Raw genomic sequence first — 19357 nt, 5'->3', positions numbered from 1 at the left:
TCATTCTGTGAGGAATTATTTGTGAAGCAAAAGGACTTAGCGAAGAATGTTAAGTGGGTGCAGATCTGAATGATGAAAACAGCTGTTGGGACTCAGAACACCGGAGCACCTTGAGAGTAAGTAGCCAAATACACGTACATCCACTCGAGTTTTTGTTTTAACTTACTAAGGAAAGGAAAAAATGTCAGTTTAGTCATAAAGTCCCAAGTTTGAGAACGCCTTTGCTACAGGGCTGAATAAAATCGTCTAGAAATTGTCTCTACATTTACACTTTTTCAAAAATAAACGTCTCAGTGGTTTTGTGTCCATACAATGGAAGTCAAAAGGGACCAGTGTTGTTTGGTTACCAACGTTCTTCAGAACATCTTCTTTTGTGTTTAACAGAAAAAAGAAAGTCATACAGATTTGGAATTACATCAGGATATGTAAATGACGAAAGAATTTTCATTTTCGGGTGAACGCACCTCATAAGGATGTAACTAAAAGCAATAAATAAATAAAAAAAGATTGATTCATTGAATAACCCAAATCCACAGATGGAGTAACCGGTTTGTCTTGGGTCCGGCTCCCCCTCAATGTAAATGATGCTAAAACTCAGGAAACGTACGGCTGAACCGTAACCGATTTCTAACTAACAATGGCAGAATATTAAAATATAACTTTATTTAAATATTGAAAACGTGGATATAAATACATGTTATTTTTGTCAAATATGTTAGTATATGTCCTATGTTTTTAAAAGACAATGTATTTTGTCAAAATTCATCAACAGGTTAAAGACACTCACAGCAGACATATTACCCAGTAATGGTGTCTGTGCTTATATTTGATATGTTTGCAATAAGTCACCATATATTAGGTGGAGTTCTCATGTTCATATACTCAAAAATATGTAATGAGTTATTATATTATAGATGTATGAGTTTACCTAATTCCAATTTGATAAATAATTAATAGTTAATGGTTTGGTATGAGAAAAAATTATTGTAGCCATTAATACACGAATGTAAGTGTATGTGAACACAGAATGACTGCTTTTTTTCTCCTCTGGTTCATCTGAACAAGCTGACACATTCCCTGTTTCACAATCCAGTCGTATTGGCACATTTATTGTGATCATATGACAGTATGATAACTCTGGAAAAAATTAGACACAGGCCGAGACTTCTGTATTTTTATGTAACGTTTCAGTGCTTATCTTACAAGTTGTTCTCAGTAGTTGCAACATGTTTAGTTATTTGAACACCACTGACCACAGCTGTGCTAGTTTGGCTCTGGTTACACTGAGATCTAATGCACAAACCTTTTTGTATCTACAGGGTCACCATCGAAGACCAAAACTATTTTTTTGATTCCCCAAAGCTGTTTCTGCATTATGCACTATGCTCTCCCCCGCACCACCAGTTCTCCCCAAACCCTCCGCTTCCATCCCACCTCTTCCTACATCTTTCCATCCGCAAACCTCTCCTCTTTCCCCTAATGCTCCTTCCCCCCTAACTTCTACTCCAACCTTCCCATTGGTTGATATCTCCAACAACCCATCCCCTGACTCCGCCCCTCTTCCGCTATTTCCTTTATCTCCACCTTTATGTAAACAGAATTCCCCACCTCCATTAACAGCTTCCTCATCTCACATTAGCTCAAAACCATTTCCTCATCCATCCCAGAAACCCATGTCTCCTCAAGTCCCAAAGCCACCTCTGCCAGCACAGCTCCCTTCCGCAATTCCAAAGAATCCTCCACCTCTTGTAGCTAGGCCCTCATCTCCACCTCATCCCAGACCTCCTCCACCAGCAGTCTCAAAACCACCCGTCACTACATCTCCAGTCAGCAAGACCAACAAGCCAGTGCCTCCTGGTATCAGCATCTTGGAGAAACTGATTAAAACATGTCCAGTGTGGCTCCAGCTAGGAATGAAGCAGGACAGAGCCATGACTATACTGAGAAAAGAGAAACCTGGGGTGAGAGCGGTTTAAATTGTATTGCTTGTGTTTGATTTATGCCATTCATAAAAATTTATATGACTGTATTGTGTTTTAAGGAAATATTGCTAAAGGTATTCCAGGCTTAAATGACTGACATACCACTGGACCTTTTGCTCATTGAAGAATTTAGATTTCGCTTTTTGTCTAGCCATTTTTTATACTTTGTTTAGAGGTTTTTGTTTAACCAACCATATATTTTGATAATATAATGAAGAATGGACTTTGTAGACATGCAAACCCAATGCCACGGCAAATAACAGAAATCATCAAATCTATGGTTTTAACACACACAATGATGTCATGTCCTGGGGAGGTATTAAAGGGATAGTTCACTCAAAATGGTCACCACTGACTTGACCATGGTTATTTTTATTCCTACTATAGTAAGTCAGTGGTGACCATTTTTGGGTGAACTATCCCTTTAAGAGCATACAAACATTTTGATTTGAAAAGGAAAAATTTAACATTTAAAATGTTGCCTTTCCTAAGACGTTTATTAGATGTTTTTACACAGCAGATTAGCAGACATCTTAAAGACGTTTCTGGGTACCTGTGAGCTATAAAGTTATTTTTTGTGATTTACTGTTTTCTACAAAAAGAAAAACATTCTACGTAATGTAAAAAATATTCTGTGAAAATATAACCTTGATATCTTTAATATTGACTGAATAAGGCCATATCAGAGATTGAAATGATAATGAAATTAATGACTGAAATCAAATTTTAATGCTACTAATCTCAAATTTATGAGGCTTTAGCCTGGATTTCACAAACAGGGTCATAAGCTAAAAACCAGACCAGTCACAGCAGTTTCCCTTAGACATTTATGGAAACATAAACGTCATGTGGAGTAAAAATGTTATTTGCTGACCACAAGTGTAACGGCTATTTCCTTACTTTTGTATCCACAGATATTTTTAGTCAGGAGGGATGTCAGTCAGAAACAGATGGTGCTGTCAGTCCGTCTTCCTGACCAGCAGGGGGAGCCCCAGGTCAAGGAGCTGTCTGTGAAAGAAGAAAAGTCCTGTGAGTTATTTGCATTCAAAATTTGCATTCGCATTTTTCAACACTGAAAAAGTTTATACATTCCAAACATACCCACACAACGTGCATTTGCATACACTACAGACCAAAACATCCACGCAGACAAGCCCACACATAAAGGCATTTGCATACCTACAGTACCTGCAACTCACCCACAATGATGTTTAAATAGTGAGAATGCACAGAGACATTAACAGGAGGTGGAGTGTTCCGTGGTGGAGGTTGTGGGCCGCAGGTTTCCTGTCCCCAGTCCATCACTGTTGCTGTTACAGGATGTCTACACTGGCCGCTTATAGCTTTATTTCCTGGTGTCTTTGCCGACATATGTGCTTGTGTCTGCACTTGTGTGTGGTCAGTCTATATGTGACATAATAAAAATGTTTAGTCTCATAAAAGAGATCTTTTATTTTGTCAAGCTGTTATACAACACTACATTGTCCTATCATTATCATTTTTCGGCCAAAATAAAATCCTCTTCATTTTAAGTAAAGGCCAGTCAGTTTGATATATTTACACATCCCAATCATGCTTATGGCACAGGTAGGTCTGTCAGATATCTGCTGAAGATATAGAGATCTGGAAAACATATGCTGTGTAAAATCCTCTGATAAACGTCTTAGAATAGGCAGTTTACACACTTTCTAAATTCTAAACATGTTAAAGACATCTAGATGTCTATATGACAGGAAACGTTTCACAGACGAATTGCAGATGAGCAAATAAAAAAAAATATGTCTTGCAGATGTATGTGCACTATCAGGGTCATACTCTAGAAATTCCCAGGTGTTTTGTTTTTCTGCTTCGGCAAGTGATTCACACAAACACACACAAACTGGTGTCGCCAGTAAATAGAAACATAACATTTACATTTATGCATTTGGCAGACGCTTTTATCCAAAGCGACTTACATTGCATTATACTATACATTTTTTTCTTATAACGTGCAATCCCTGGGATCGGACCCATGACCTTGTCGTTGTTAACGCCTTGCTCTAACCTCTAAGCTACAGGAAAGCGTTTCATATAACCTATGATGTCAGCGACAGGATTTGTTGCTTAAATTAACATCTTTGGTTTCTTTTACATGCTGCAGTGTTGTACCTTGAAGGGTCAGTTTTGGTCTTCGAGAACATTTTTAAGCTGATCGCTTTCTACTGTGTTAGCAGGTGAGCCTGAAACCAACTCCTTGTATAAATATCTCATTTAGCGTCATCCAAATATATTTAAAGCTTTCGTGTTTCTCATCCATTTAGGGACATTTTACCATTTCCCCTGAAGTTACCTCAGGTCATCCTTCAGGTGACTAAATACGAGGACATGGAGGTGATCTCTTCTCTTGGTTCAGGTAAGGCAGAATAATATATCCAAAGATCCCATGACGCTCATAGGAAGTGCTATAAAACCTAATGTCTAAATGCAGTCACACTACACTATGCACTAGCTGAGCGCTTCAGTTTCAAAGCTAAAAACAATTTCATTCCTTTGTCATTACATCCTAAAGCTACAAATCTGAGATAATGCTAACATAAAGGTTCTTGTCACACAGAGTTCTGGAGTTCAGCTCTAAATAGTCATGAGGAAGTGGAAAACGTTGGTAGCAGTTGTGGCGCTCAGGATAAGCCAGGGCAAAGCAGTTCCTGTGAAATCCAGCTTTCTATTGGCAATGACCGGCTTTGGTACGTCAACCCGATTTTCATCGAGGAATGCAGCAACAACAGGCCGCCCACCTCACCTACCCCAGTCTTAAGAACCCAGAGCCTCAACACGCCGATCCAGGCTCCGCCCAAATACAAAAGACCTCCGCCTTTGCGTCCTCGACCTCCTAGTGCACCAGAGTGTTCACTACAACATACGTTAGGCAAGTCAACAAAAGGGGAGTTCAGGGCAGTTCTCACTTCTCCACCCCCGCCACTCCCAAAAGGGGAAGGAAGTGACTTTGAGCATACAGAACGAGAACAAGAGCAACAGGGAACTCCTGCCTCAGGCATCGAGTGTGACACAGTCAAGCCAGCTGTTTTACAGGCAACTCCAAGCACGAAACCTGTTTCACATAGAGTTCCTCCAGTACCGACCCGGCGCAGGCTGTCTGAAAAACAACCTTCAGAGGAACCCATGCAGCAGGAGGTCACCATCAGCACCTCCACTGAGGTAGAGTCAGAAGACAAAGTTCCACAAGTTCCAGTAGCACCTCTCATTTGCCTAGATGACAATATTGAAGAAATGGAAGAGCCGGTGGATTCACAAACTCAGGAAGTGTCCGTAGAGGAGCCTCAAGTAACTATTGGAGCTCCTCCAACGGTTGAAGTAAAGAGGCCTGACGTCCCAGTGGCACCTCCCAGGAGAAATAGACCGTCTCAAAATCCATCCGGAAAAGCTCTTGGAAACTCGGCCGTGCTGAGTACACATGTGTCCACTTCCATCCCTCCATTGAACAACAGCAGCCCAACTCTCGTCCACCACTCGCACTGCATCAACAGTGGTCATCCCAAAGTCTCTGATGTTTCTCTGTACTCCCCCGAAGGTGGAGCTCCACAGCCAGAGAACGATTCCTACTCAACCAGTAGCACGGAGGAAGAGACGGACAACATGGCAACAGGGGCTCTGATAAAGAGGACCCCGACAATCATGCTGGACCGCGCCAAGCAACGACTGTCCATAGTGTCCATGGCGAACCTTTCTAACGTCCTTACGGGCTTCATGAGTGCGGATCGTAAGCTTCAGAAACGCATTGTGGAGCTGGCCCGGGATGGAAACACGTACTTTGGGAACCTTGTCAGAGATTATCGAGCATTTACTTTGGATACCATGAGGAAACACACATCTAGCACAGAGATGCTCCAGGAGATCAGGCAGATGATGACTCAACTGAAAAGCTACTTGATCCAGAGTGCAGAGTTGCAAAATCTACAGGAGGCAGCCGCATATTCTGAGGAGAAACTGGGTAATTGATATATTATAGTTATTTTTGACAGCACACACTCAGTCAGTGTTTTTTTTTAGATTCAATTACTTCTGAAGCCTAGAATAATTGCAAAATAATGTAGCAAAAGCATGCTGTAATAGAGCATCCGTGTATAGAGCAAGCTTTTTCTGTTTCATCCTTCAGTCTATGAAAACTAACGTGGTTAAAGTAAAACTGCATCATGGCCACACTAGACCACAATGTTTAAAATAACTTTTCGAACACAGCTGAGAAAAAAATTCGCATTCATGTAACACCCCAAATGTTTTTGCTTATGCATTTGGAGACTCGCAATGCAGGCAGATATTTGAAGCGATTCCCTTATTAATATTTTTAATTAAGTTACATATACACTATATGGACAAAAATATTGGGACACCCTTTCTATTGAACAGAACAGGTTTGAGAAATTTAGTCATTTCCGTGAGTACAAATCTTTAAGGGATACTTTAAGGCATAAATTCTGTCATCATTTACTCACCCTCAGATTCCAAACCTGAATAAATTTCTTTGTTCTGCTGAACACACAGGAAGATATCTGGAAGATTGTCAAATCTCACCCCCCATTGACTCCCATAGTATTTATTTTCCCTGCTATGGCAGTAAATGGTGGGTGAGATCTGACATTCTTCCAAATTTCTTCCTGTGTGTTCAGCAAAACAAAGAAATGTATACAGGTTTGGAACGATCTGAGGGTGAGTGAATGATGACAGAATTTAGTATCCCTTTAATGCTACAGCATTTAATGATATTCTAGAAAAGTGTTTGCTTCTAATTTTATAGCAACTGTTTGGGCAGGACCCTAGTTCTATTCAAACATGACTAAGACCATGTGCACAAAACAAGAAATTGAAATTGATTCAGTCTATTGTGAAAGAACTTGACTGGTCTGCATATAAAGCCCAGACCTGAACCCATCTTAACACCTTTGAGTCAAACACTCATCACCCAAACCCATAAGTGACTTGTACACAGGATTCAGTCATTTCAGAACAGAAAAAAAGCCCTTCCAAAACTGTTGCAACAAAGATGTAAACAAAATTCTTTTATGTGGTATTGTATGGCATAGCATTAATATCTGTTTTGATTGGAAAAAATCATGTTTATTAGAAGGGGGCATCCCAATACTTTTGTATGCAAAAAAAAAGAATGAATGATATGACTTTATCTTCTGGTGTTTACATGTTTATTTACAACTGTACATGTATAACTGTAGTACTATTCACAATATATAACTGATGTAACTCTTTCCACCTCATTATAGAGATCATTATTGAAGTAGCAATATGCAAAAGTGTCCTAAAGCCGTTGCGGGAAGCAGTCTATAACGGATTAAAGGACATCCACTCCCATGCAGGTAATCTGAAGAAACTAAAAGAGAACCAACAAGTGGTTCTGGTGACCACAACCACTGACCTGGGGGTCAATACCAGCGTTCCTGAAATGGCCATCATTGATAAGATTCAAATAAAGCTTGGTAACCTACACAAAGAATATTCACCTCAGAAGAAGATCGACCTGCTCCTCAAAACCTGCAAGATCATCTACGAGTCAATGTCCGTGGGCAGTCAAGGTGGGTTTTTTTTTAAATAATAACTGCTGAAAGGTGCGGATGGAATAAATGTAGCTTAACTGGTAGGGCATTGCGTTAGTAGCAGATGGCTCTTGGGTTTAATAGGTAACACACATAAAGATGGAATGCACTGTAATTGGCATTAAATTAAAATGTTTGCCAATTGCATGAATGTGAACATACATATGGGTCTTGTATTTTATTTACTTTCTTTAAAAGGTCTTTTCTTTTAATAGACAATTAAAGGTGGTGCTCCACCTTCAGGAGAGTACAGTTACTATAGTTTTTTTTAAATGGGGATTTTAGGAACAGGTGCACAAACCTTCCAATTCTAAAACACCACTTTCTGTTAGGACTATCTTGCAAAACTTTCTAATTTACTTATAATTTGTTTTAACACAAAATCAATATTGTAATAATGTGTTGACATGAACTTTCTATGACATTTATTTCATATTTGAGGAAGAATAATTTTTTTAGTGTTCATGTTAAGCATTGCTAAATATTTTTGTCTAGTGCATATGGTAGGACATTAGGTAGGAATCTGGACTTTATTACACACAAAGTTGGAGAGGTAAAATAGCTTTCTTTCTAGAGATAAGTATAGCTGAAATAACATGCTAATGTGTAATTAGGGCTGTCAAACGATTAATTGCGATTAATCGCATCTGAAATAAAAGTTTGTGTTTACATAATATACCTGTATGTCTGTGCACTGTACATATTAATTTTGTATTTATAAACATACTCATACATGCATATATTTAAGAATATATATCATTTAAATTATTGGTAAATATCAATAAATACATGTATACATATTTAGGAAATATTTACATGTACATATTTATGAATACAAAATGAATATGCACAGTACACAGATTATGTAAACCCTACCTTTTATTTTGGATGTGATTAATCGCGATTAATCATTTGAAAGCCCTAGTTCTAATTTAACGATTTGACCTTAAAAAATTAAAATTTTAAATTTAAGTGATATTTAAGACATTTTAAGAACCTAATATTGCTCCCATGGAGTACAACACTTAAAGGTCTCCTCAGACGAGCACTTTCAACAAGTTGGTATGATTTATTAGGGTCTTCATGAAATGTCTGGAACATATTTTGCTTAAAAACACTCAATGGAAACAAAACCCTTCTTGCCTCGTCAAAAACAGCTATGCTCTCAGCAACCCGTTTTGGTGCATGTCTCTTTAAATGATAATGAGTTACAGCAAACCCCACCCCCTTTCTGTCCAGTGTGAACACAACACACATGTAGTGGCAATGGTTTAGCTAAATGATATTTCCTGAAATCCTCTGCGGTTAGTTTCGTCAAAACGTCTCAAATCATTCGTCCGGAGACAAAAAAATAAGTCACAGCAAACAGCGCATCCTAATGCGCTTACGTTGTACGTGTTATGCTTACCTAAAATCCACTGCAGATCGCAGTGGAATTACATGGATTTTAGCGCTTGTCATTGACAAGTTATAACTTTACACACACAACGTGAGAGCTAGTTTGCTGTGACAGATTTTTCAGCCTAAGCACGAATGATTTGAGACGTTTAAAACGATGCCCAGTGTTCGCCCCTGCTCATTAGCAAAACAAACAAACATATTAACGCACATAATGTATTAACATTCATACATCTAAACTCCAAGTGTCCATCTGCACTTATATAGAGTTAGTTTAACACTGGCATTGAATGTTCTATTTAGCCCGTGACTGACTTAGCTCCCTTCACTATCATATGCTAACATTCAGAGGTGGGTAGAGTAGCCAAAATCTTTACAAAAGTACAAGTAACTAGAGAAATTGTTACTCAAGTAAAAGTAAAAGTCACTATTTTAAAAATTACTTGAGTAAAAGTAAAAAAGTATGCAATGAAAAAACTACTCAAGTAGCTAGTTACTTAGTTACTTTGTATCTGATTATATAGGCCTTCTACATTAAATTAATATTAATGCCAATATTTTAATATTACATTTTGATCAATATTTTTAATTGTCATAAGCAGATATCTTTGCAATATACTAGAGAGACTAAAGAATAGACAAACACAGAAGAGACGAGCATTTCTGTAAATTTCATCTAGTCCTGATGTCAATGTAGTTTACACAACTTATTTAGAATAATAGACCATGTCAAACTAAAGCATGAACTAAACTCAGAGCATTTCCTAAGATGATCTAGAACATCTGCAGTGCTCTCTTAAATGAAATACACATTTTTGAACAAAGCTCGTGTTTTCTCGTGTTGTGTCACGTGTGTGTTGTGAAACGCTCTTACTTGTAAACAAACAGTAAACAGTGAACCACACGCCCATCAACAAGTTTTCTTCCTTCTGTTCTTCAAATGTATATTTCTGCAAGCCCACGTCTCTGTGTCTGACAGGTAACGCGCATGTTGCTGTGTCTGACGAACAGGTCGCGCGGGTGCGCGCATATGGCGGGCATTTATCATTGCTGGCAAACAATATGACACATTTGCAGTTTTGATTGTATAGATATAGATTAATATCCACTTCATCCAACGCTCTTTGTGTTCTGCGTGTTCTTAAGTTTCGCGCTACGAGGAGTGAGTAATCCTGCTTCAGATGATTCAGATCGTGCTGCGAACTGAACAAATCATTTGAACTGATTCATTAGCCTATTCAAATGGATTTGCCCATTGTTCAATTAATGCTTTCAAAAGAATCGACTCAAAAGAATCGATCACTCGGGAATGCCCGTAAAAAGAGACGACAACCTTGAAATAAACAACGCGTTTTAAAAAGCATATTTTAAAATGAAGGAACGAAGGAACGTCACGCAATGTAAGTTATGTAACGAAGTAAAAGTACAGATTTTCTATTAGAAATTTACTCACGTAAAAGTACACACTTTTAATTTTACTTAAAAAGTACATATTTTCCAAAATGTTACTCAAGTAAAAGTAACGAAGTAAATGTAGCGCGTTACTACCCACCTCTGCTAACGTTATCCTCCTATATATACGGTACATTTACGTCAATTCAGACTGTTGATAAATATTACTTACATCGGCAGTTTTGTCTCATTCAGTTGGTCTCGATCCCTCTTGTGGAACAATTTTGAAGCTAATCCTGCTTGTACTGTCCCAGGTTGAAAAAGCACTCCGGTTTGAAGTGATTCGCGCAAACAAGCAGGTTTTCACTTATGGTTTCTGATGGATTTCCACTAAAAATAAAATAAATCCACTCCTGTCTCTTCTGAGGTTTGGACTCTGTGCAGCGACTACATTGCATGTTGTCCACGACCTTTAGCCATGGCGTCACGTACACCGCTGTTGCTTGTGAAAACAACAATGGCGGAGCGCGGTGGGTGGAACTGTGTAGATTAAGGTGCAGTAACATTATAATAAAATCCGCTTTGGACGTCACAATCGGAGCGAAATCTGAACGGTTCGATTTCTCACATGCTTGCAGGGAAAGGCACACCAAAACAAACTTACTGGGTTCTTATTTTTCACGTTTTCTGGGTTGCTAGATGCACCGGGGACCCGATTATAGTACTTAAACACAGAAAAAGTGTGGTTTTCATCTGATGTCTCCTTTAAAGCAAAACCATCACTTGATGTAAACAAGTAATTCCAAAGTGATGACTTCTTCATAATTTATGGGAAACTGACATGTTACCTGCAGTTGTATCAATTACTGTATCTCAGCGTTACTCATCAGTTCCAGAAATTATGAAGCACAAAGGGTAACTTCTGAAGAGCAAGAGACGGAAAACACGTATGTCAGCGATGTCTCTGCACAGCTCCGCCCTTTCCTCCTCACCCCAAAATTAGTCCAGATTATATCAAAGCTATCATTAGCGTCTCCAAATAAGGAAGTTCTACAGCTGCAGAATACAGTGTATTTATCATCTCTCAAATCTCTGTGCTCTGCACTTTTAGTTTTTAAAGGGACAGTTCACCCAAAAATAAAAATCTCAAATTGTTCCAAATCTGTGTAAATTGTTTTGTTCTGATGAACACAGAGAAAGATATTTGCATGGATGCTTGTATCCAAACAGTTCTTGTATCCAAGCAGTATTATTTAGCATGAGACACTTTTAAAAGCAAGGCTGGCTAAACCACTGACCTGTTCTTCCTTTTTTGATCAGCCAGTGGATCTCTCTCTAAAGTGACAGGGTTACACAATTTGTGAGATCTTTGTAGTCCTGCATGAATTTCACTCAAAAATGTGAGCTGAAGTTCATCCAAATTCCGAGTGAAACTCACAGTTCTAGACACTCTTAGATTCTCTTGTAAAAATCACTGGTGTAATCCAGAATTCATTGGATTTGAGAATTTGCTGAGCCCACATCTAAATGCTCCACATTTGTTTTAAGAATTTTTCTGTGGTGGACTGAAGGGTTTTGTAAAGTGCACTTCTCATTTTCCCTGTCCTGTATATTCAGTCAATACTTCTTCTAAATGCTGTTTAGATCAGGCAGACTTATCTAGGTTTAAGACGGGCTTTTGTTTAGAGAACAGCTATTTTCATGCACATTCCCATGCTGCCCTGCTTCCTTTAATAGGTATTCATGAACACTGAAATGATCGGTGATGCTTGCAGAACCCATGCTGTTATCCATGTGTATTTCTTTATATAATAATCTACAACAAAGAACAGTCATGCATTTTCCATTTCCTCTATTTGTGCAATTACTAAACCACATATTTTCAAAGGCTGGAGTATTAGGCAATGGTTAAGTAACACTGTCTTGTCTTGCAAACATCAACAACCCTTTTTCGAGTTCCACAACAATATCTCTTTGTTAGGGTGTAGCTCATTAATAATTGTTGTAAAATTGAAGACAATTGAAGTGTTTTATACATTTACATTTTACATTTATTAATTTGGCAGATGCTTTTATCCAAAGCGACTTACAAGTAGGAGAGCATATAAACATTTTACATTTACATGTGCATAAATATAATCATCCTGAAAATTGGATCAATGATATCAGCAATGATATTGTTTATGATCTGTCAACATTGAGGATATGGGTTTGATTCCGAAACAGAAAATGTTTAACTTGACCGCACTTTTAGTTTTTAAAGGGACAGTTCACCCAAACATAAAAATCTTAAATTGTTCCAAATCTGTGTAATTTTTTTTGTTCTGATGAACACAGAGAAAGATATTTGAATGGATGCTTGTATCCAAACAGTTCTTGGCCATCATTAACTACCATAGTAGGAAAAACTACAAAGGTAGTTAAAATTGCCCCAGAACTGTTTGCTTTACATTCTTCAAAATATCTTCTTTTGTGTTCAACAGAACAAATATATTTACAAAGCAATTTTTCCTACTATGGTAGTCAATGGTGGCCAAGAACTGTTTGGTTACAAGCATTCTTCCAAATATTTTTCTCTTATGTTCATCAAAAAAAAAAGAAATGTATTCAGATTTGCTTGAGGGTGAGTAAATGAAGATAGAATTTTCATTTTTGGATGAACTGTTCCTTTAAAGCCAATAAAGGTAAATTAAATTTGTTTTAATGTATAGGTCAAAACAACTTAGAAGAACAATGTTTCCACTACTCCAAAAAGAGTTTGTTTATTATACCAATATATATTATACCAAAGATTTTATTACACCCAATAAATCTGACTGTATCTAAATCCATAACTGTCTTTTTACTAATTAACTTTTGCTGCAATGTAATACTGGAATGTGTAGCAAACTTTGCCTTTAAATTTACCCCAAATAAAAAGCAATACATTTGCAATGCAATTTGGTTTGTAATAATACCTCATAGATATTAGAATAAATGAACTCCCAGAAAATCATTTTGCATATTCGAAATATACTGAAGTTATTAAAGAAAGCTACGTGGTGTGAAAAGTAGAAACTATAATCTGTTTATTCTCTGCTGAGAAAGTAATTTACAATCCACTTCACAGTAACAGCGATAAAGCCGGGGAAAAAATAAACACATACACAGACGGCTACAGAATATAGATTTATGCATTTGGCAGACGCTTTTGATCCAGAACGACTTGCAGTGCAGTCAGGCTTCACATGTGTTATTAGTATGTGCCTTCCCTAGGAACTGAACCAATGACCTTGAGGTTGCTAGTGCCATGTTCTAGTCGGGCTACAAAAAAAGTGTTTGATTAACAGATTCATTGTTGAGTGTCTAAATTTAAGCGTTAAAAGCCTAAGGTCTACCATGATTTAAAACCATGATCGCAATGCACCTCCAGCGTAAAATCTTGTGAAGTAGTATACAGTAAAGCTTTGTCAGCATATTCCTAACTGTATTATATTGGCTGCACTCCAGCATGTGTACGACTGCGTTTCTGTCCAGCACATATTTCTTGTTGTACGTTCACATAAAACACAGGGAGCACAAATGACCAAACAGGAATCTGTGTGGCACTGGAGAGCATAAAAATGAAAGACTTGAGCAGCATTCTGCTCAATGCAAAATTTGTAAGAATCTCACTGTTCAAGTTGAGATGTTATGTTATAATTTTCGAATGTGTGTTTTGATTCTTCTCACTAACAGGAAAGGCACATGGGGTTGATGACTTCCTGCCTGTGCTGATGTATGTGTTAGCTCGCAGTAACATCAGTGCTCTGCTGCTGGATGTGGAGTATATGATGGAGCTAATGGATCCTGCACTCCAACTTGGAGAGGGTGAGAACACACACGCGTACACACACACACACACACGCACACACACACATATGCATACACTCACATGCACACACTCATCTAAATGTAGGCAAAAAGCAAGCATTCAAGATGTATAATATATAATAAATTCAGTGGCGTAACTTGGTTTTGAAAAGTGGTGGGGACAGAGATGACAAAAACAATACATTTATCATACAGGCCTATATAGAGGGCGGTCCATCCATTGGCTACTCCGCTTTTCGATTCCAGCTCTCATAGTATGTGGTTCCCAAACTGTCATTTGGGGAAGGTCACTAGGCTGTTGCGCTGCACTACACTTAAAAAACGTTTATTCCTGAAAATGTCACTTGTTCGTTTTTTTTGCTTGGACACTGGATGCACAAGCAAAACACACCTTCCGCAAGCATTTCTTAATTTCTTCCTTAAAGCAGTGTGGACATGTCCCACCTACGCCTATGAATAAATTATAATAATGTATAATAAATAATAAAGGGTAACTGGGGCTAGTTGTCACAAGAACTCTAGTATGTAAGTGCAATTATTTTAAAAACTACACTAAGTTTGTGTTTTTACTGTCTGTTGTTGAGGATGTTGGTTTAAAACATGTATGCATGTGACAAAAATGTACATTGAAAAAGGCTCGTTTGGCAGTGTTGGTTTATTAAATAAACTAGCATTATGAGTTATATTTTACCTTTAAAAGCTTTCTGCAATAACTTGCCCAACAAAGTTAAAGCTATAACCGTCAACAAGTGTCAACGGTTTAATATTCTTCTAGGTTCATACTATCTCACCACTACCTATGGAGCTCTGGAACACATCAAGAATTTTGATAAACAGGCTGTGACCAGACAGCTGAGTCTAGATATCCAGGACTCTATTCATCGCTGGGAGCGCAGACGTACCCTGAACAAAGCCCGAGCATCACGCTCCTCTGTGCAGGTATGAGAATATAATCAACATCACCATAAAACCTTTGGCCTGTCCATTTGGTGTATTACTGTACATGACCAATGCTTATAATCAATGCCTATATACTGTTAAAGATGCGAATTACTAAATGTAAACTAAATGTTTACCCAAAACATGAAAATTCTGTCATAATTTATTCACCACCATGTCATTAAAAAACCTGTATACAATTCTTTCTTCTGTTGAACACAAAAAATGATAGTTTGAGAAAGGTTTTTTGCCCATACAATGGAAGTCAATGGGGGCCAACCAACATTCTTCAAAATATCTTCTTTTGTGTTCTGCGGAAGAAAGAAAATTAAACGTGTTTGAAATGACACGAGGGTTAATAAATGATGACCAAATTTCAATATTGGGTGAACTAGCCCCTTTAGAGTAAATATGTATTTACATTTTCTAAATAAAACGTGTTAGGTGCTTGTCCCTGCAAAACGTTCCTTCATGATGCTAGGGTATCATGGATGGTTGCCATGGCATTGTTATACTGTTGCTTTCTTGGTTATTGCTAGGTGGTTTCTAGGGTACTCTTAGTCCATGTCTAAGTCTATGTGATATGTGCTTGGTTCTTCCTTCACCTGATATATGATCTCTCAGAAAAGACTCATTTTTTAAATCATTACTTATGTTCATAGCTCAAATTGTGCAGGAAAAGTTACAAATTTGAAGGTAATACTTATTATATTAGCGCTTTTGTAATATGTGACCCTGCCTGAGAAAACCAAATTTAAGTCATTTTTAAATCAAATCATCCCACATAAGAATGTTTTGTGAAATTGTAACCTTGAGTTCTTTAATATTGACTGGGTAAGGCCATGTCAAAGATTAAAATCAATTTAATGGTTGAAATCAAATTTTGATTTTTTCACAGACGGGGTCACACAAACCGCTTAAACAAAGGTACAGCAAGAACAAGGACACTGCCTTAGCCATACAGTATGATCGTTAAAACTGATGGAATAGTAAAGCAAACTATGAATTTTTATTTCTTTGTTATTTAACCTTCCTGTCAGGACTTCATAAACGTGTCCTTTCTGGAGGCTGGATCCAACACCAAGACCTTAGGGGTGCGTCCAAACACTACCGCTCAGGACCTGTGCAATCAGTGCGCTGAGAAATTTGAGGTATTGGACCCTGAGTCCTACTGCCTGAGTATGCTGATGGATGGCCATTACAAGCCACTGCCTCCTGAGGAGTTCCCTCTCGCAATCAAATCCAGCCTGCTCCACAGCGAGCCACGCAAGGAGTATTACTTTGTGTACCGCCACGGTCGCTGGCCGGAACAAGAAACTGAGGAGACTGCTCCTACGCCTGCACCCGAGGAAAGCTTGATATGAAATGTGTGTACGTGTGTGAAAAAGCATTTTGAGGTGCTGGAATGGATAACTTTAATATACAGAAGAATGTACCAGATGCACATTTTAGCTAACATTACAATATCTAACCACAATAGCAGAATGTGTCATTCGCCCACGGAAATAACGCAAGTGACTGCCTTTAGGCAACCAGCAGTTGCTTTTAAAGGAATTTTGGAAAGTACAGGTTGTGCCGTTGCAATGTTCCAGGATTGAATCCTCCCTTTAAAGATCAAATAATTTCCTTCTAAAAACGCCCGGCATGCTTCAGTATTTTTTTATATTTTTGACACACAGACACACTCACTCAACAAGAGATTATCCTTTACCTTCTTGTTAGTCTTTGAAAGTCCAACATTAAACTTTCAAACAATACAGCCAAAGCTTTTCACATCTCAGGGTTTGTGACTCATACCTGACTCCGGTGCTGATTTCTTGATATATTCATATTTTTTAGAGCACTGCATCTTTACAGACCTTGAACTGGTTTGCACCTGCACTGCTCTCAGTTTATATTCTGAGTCATTTGCAAGACAGATATGCTCTCTGTGTTGTGTATTGATAAATTTCACAGTGTATTGTTGCTGCTTGTTTATATCTGACAACTAATATAATGGTTTAAGCACAAGCTCTGATTTTGTGGACGCAATATGAACATATTGTAGAATGTAGGTATTACACAAGTTGTGTCTGTTACAATAAGCAACAAGTCAAACCAAAGACAGGTGTTTGGTATTAGTTTAAATTTCTATATTGGTAATAAATACCTTTTGTATTGTTTATGTGTTTATTGTTAAGTGTGTATTACAGGACATGACCATTGCTAATAATCAATACTCATAGTGTTTGGTCATAAATTGGGAAATCTGAATTTTTGAAAGGTTTTAATAATAATAAAAATAAAAAATCTGTCATCATTTATTCACGCTCATGTCCCTCATGGTTTGTGTTTACTCATGAAATGGGCTACTATTATAAAAAATATTTTGTTAGTGAGCTCAATGTAGCTCATTCACCCCTTTACAAAACAAAAGTATATGGGAATATACTGGAAAATATTTGGATGTCCAGTTTTGCTGTTTTTCAGGGAATGGAAAAATCTCTACTTTGTAAATGCTTAAATACTGTGTTGTCAAAGTTGACAAGCACTTTTTAATACTTTTTATTGGTTAGAAATGTCCAAATATGACAAACATAAGATATTTGCCAATGACAAACATAAAGGGTGACTAATAATAATGATTTATGGCATAAAAATCATGAAATATGGAGATACAAGGTTTTAAAAGGACACCAGCAATGGAATATACTAAATAATACATTTCCATATGAACCAAGTGCTTATATTTTCCGATATATGAAAAGTAATTTATTGTGATGTTAAAATGTAATGTTATAATTAAATGATTTTATATATTGACAGTTCATATACGAACATGCATTAATTCCCTTTTCGTGCATTAGTCTGATATTTGAACAATATAACAGGGGATGGATGTTATTTACCTCTTGAAAAAGAGCAACTGAGTAAGCTATGAATGCATTCACCGAACATTGAAATTCTGGGTAGCAGAGAATCTGTTAAATTGCTAGAGGCAGATGAGCGCAACTCTTTTTGTATATCAATGACGCAGGAATGCAGCAGGGTACAAAAGGCTATTGATATAGACTGTAATACACATGAGATGACAGCAGAGATGTATGATGCTCATGTATGATGTCATGCGCTCACAAAGGATGTGTTCACGATTCATGACAGTTTCATTTTCATCATGACATGCATCTATTGAATTGTCATTTTTTCGTTGATTACGTTAATATAAAAAGATGACCTCAATTTGACTGTTAATGCACACACTGAATCTTTCTCAGGGGGAATGTTACATTCAAACTATTCACTTTGTGTGAGTGATTTAACATGTCTCCTTCATTTGTGGAGACAAGTACCCTGAATATAATCTGTAATATTTGCGCACTGTGGAATCTGCAGGAGCTGGCGTGACACTGATGCAAAATAAATGTTCATTCGCCCAAAGAACAGCATATGTACAGTACACTGTTTGAATCTCTTATATTCCATTCAACATATAGAAAACTAAATCTATGAAAAAGTGTCTGTTTCAGGCACTGCATTATCATCTTTTATAATTTAGGGCGCGGGGTGCTTCAGATTCTAGAGAGCATTTGATTGGAATTTGACAAAAAATGTTGAATGATCACAAAATGTATTGTGGTACACGAGATTCTGCACGCTTTGAATGCTTCTACTGTATCTTCTAAATGTGAATTGTGTCTTTATTTTGAAGTGCACTGGATTCCATGTTACTTTAAGACTAACACACGCATATTAAAAGCCACAAAACTTTACTTTTGACATGGGACTAAACTTTAAAGTCCCCGTGAACCGGAAGTTGCGATCCGTATTTTGACATATTTCTGACTGAAAATGAATTTCAAAGGAGAAAATTAGTGGGTGTGGCTTGCGTTTTTCACTGCGAATTGATTGGATGTGTGCTGAAAACAGCTGTTGCATTGATTTTGAAATGAAACTGGCAGCAGAAGGGGAGGAGCTAACGGATGCTCCGGCCAAGCCATCTAATTTACGTCATTTGAGATGGATAGTCATTTCAGGGCAGAAGTGTATTTTCAGATTTTAACTGAAGATTATGATGGTACATGAATTTTAAAATGACCCACATTGCCATAAACGCTGCAATATTTCATGAAAAATAAGAATTGCCATTTTTAATTACACTGGGACTTTAACGTAATTTAACATAAACCGTAGTTTATGCGTAGGTAAATAAAG

At 37.5% G+C, this 19357-nt stretch overlaps 1 protein-coding gene across 1 annotated transcript; it reads left to right on the top strand.

The window, feature by feature from the left end:
- Nucleotides 1-2: 2 nt before the first annotated feature.
- On the top strand, nt 3-17506 carry rin3 (Ras and Rab interactor 3). Its single transcript, XM_057343670.1, has 10 exons — nt 3-116; nt 1320-1961; nt 2897-3011; nt 4123-4195; nt 4283-4374; nt 4576-5970; nt 7256-7564; nt 14093-14224; nt 15003-15166; nt 16207-17506. The coding sequence occupies exons 2-10, from the start codon at nt 1383-1385 to the stop codon at nt 16528-16530; spliced, it is 3183 nt and encodes a 1060-aa protein (XP_057199653.1). The 5' UTR covers nt 3-116; nt 1320-1382; the 3' UTR covers nt 16531-17506.
- Nucleotides 17507-19357: the final 1851 nt, after the last annotated feature.

This window comes from Triplophysa rosa, linkage group LG10 (genome assembly GCF_024868665.1).
Source record: "Triplophysa rosa linkage group LG10, Trosa_1v2, whole genome shotgun sequence".
In the NCBI taxonomy this organism is placed as follows: Eukaryota; Metazoa; Chordata; class Actinopteri; order Cypriniformes; family Nemacheilidae; genus Triplophysa; species Triplophysa rosa.
This window is presented reverse-complemented; position numbering and strand designations above follow the sequence as displayed.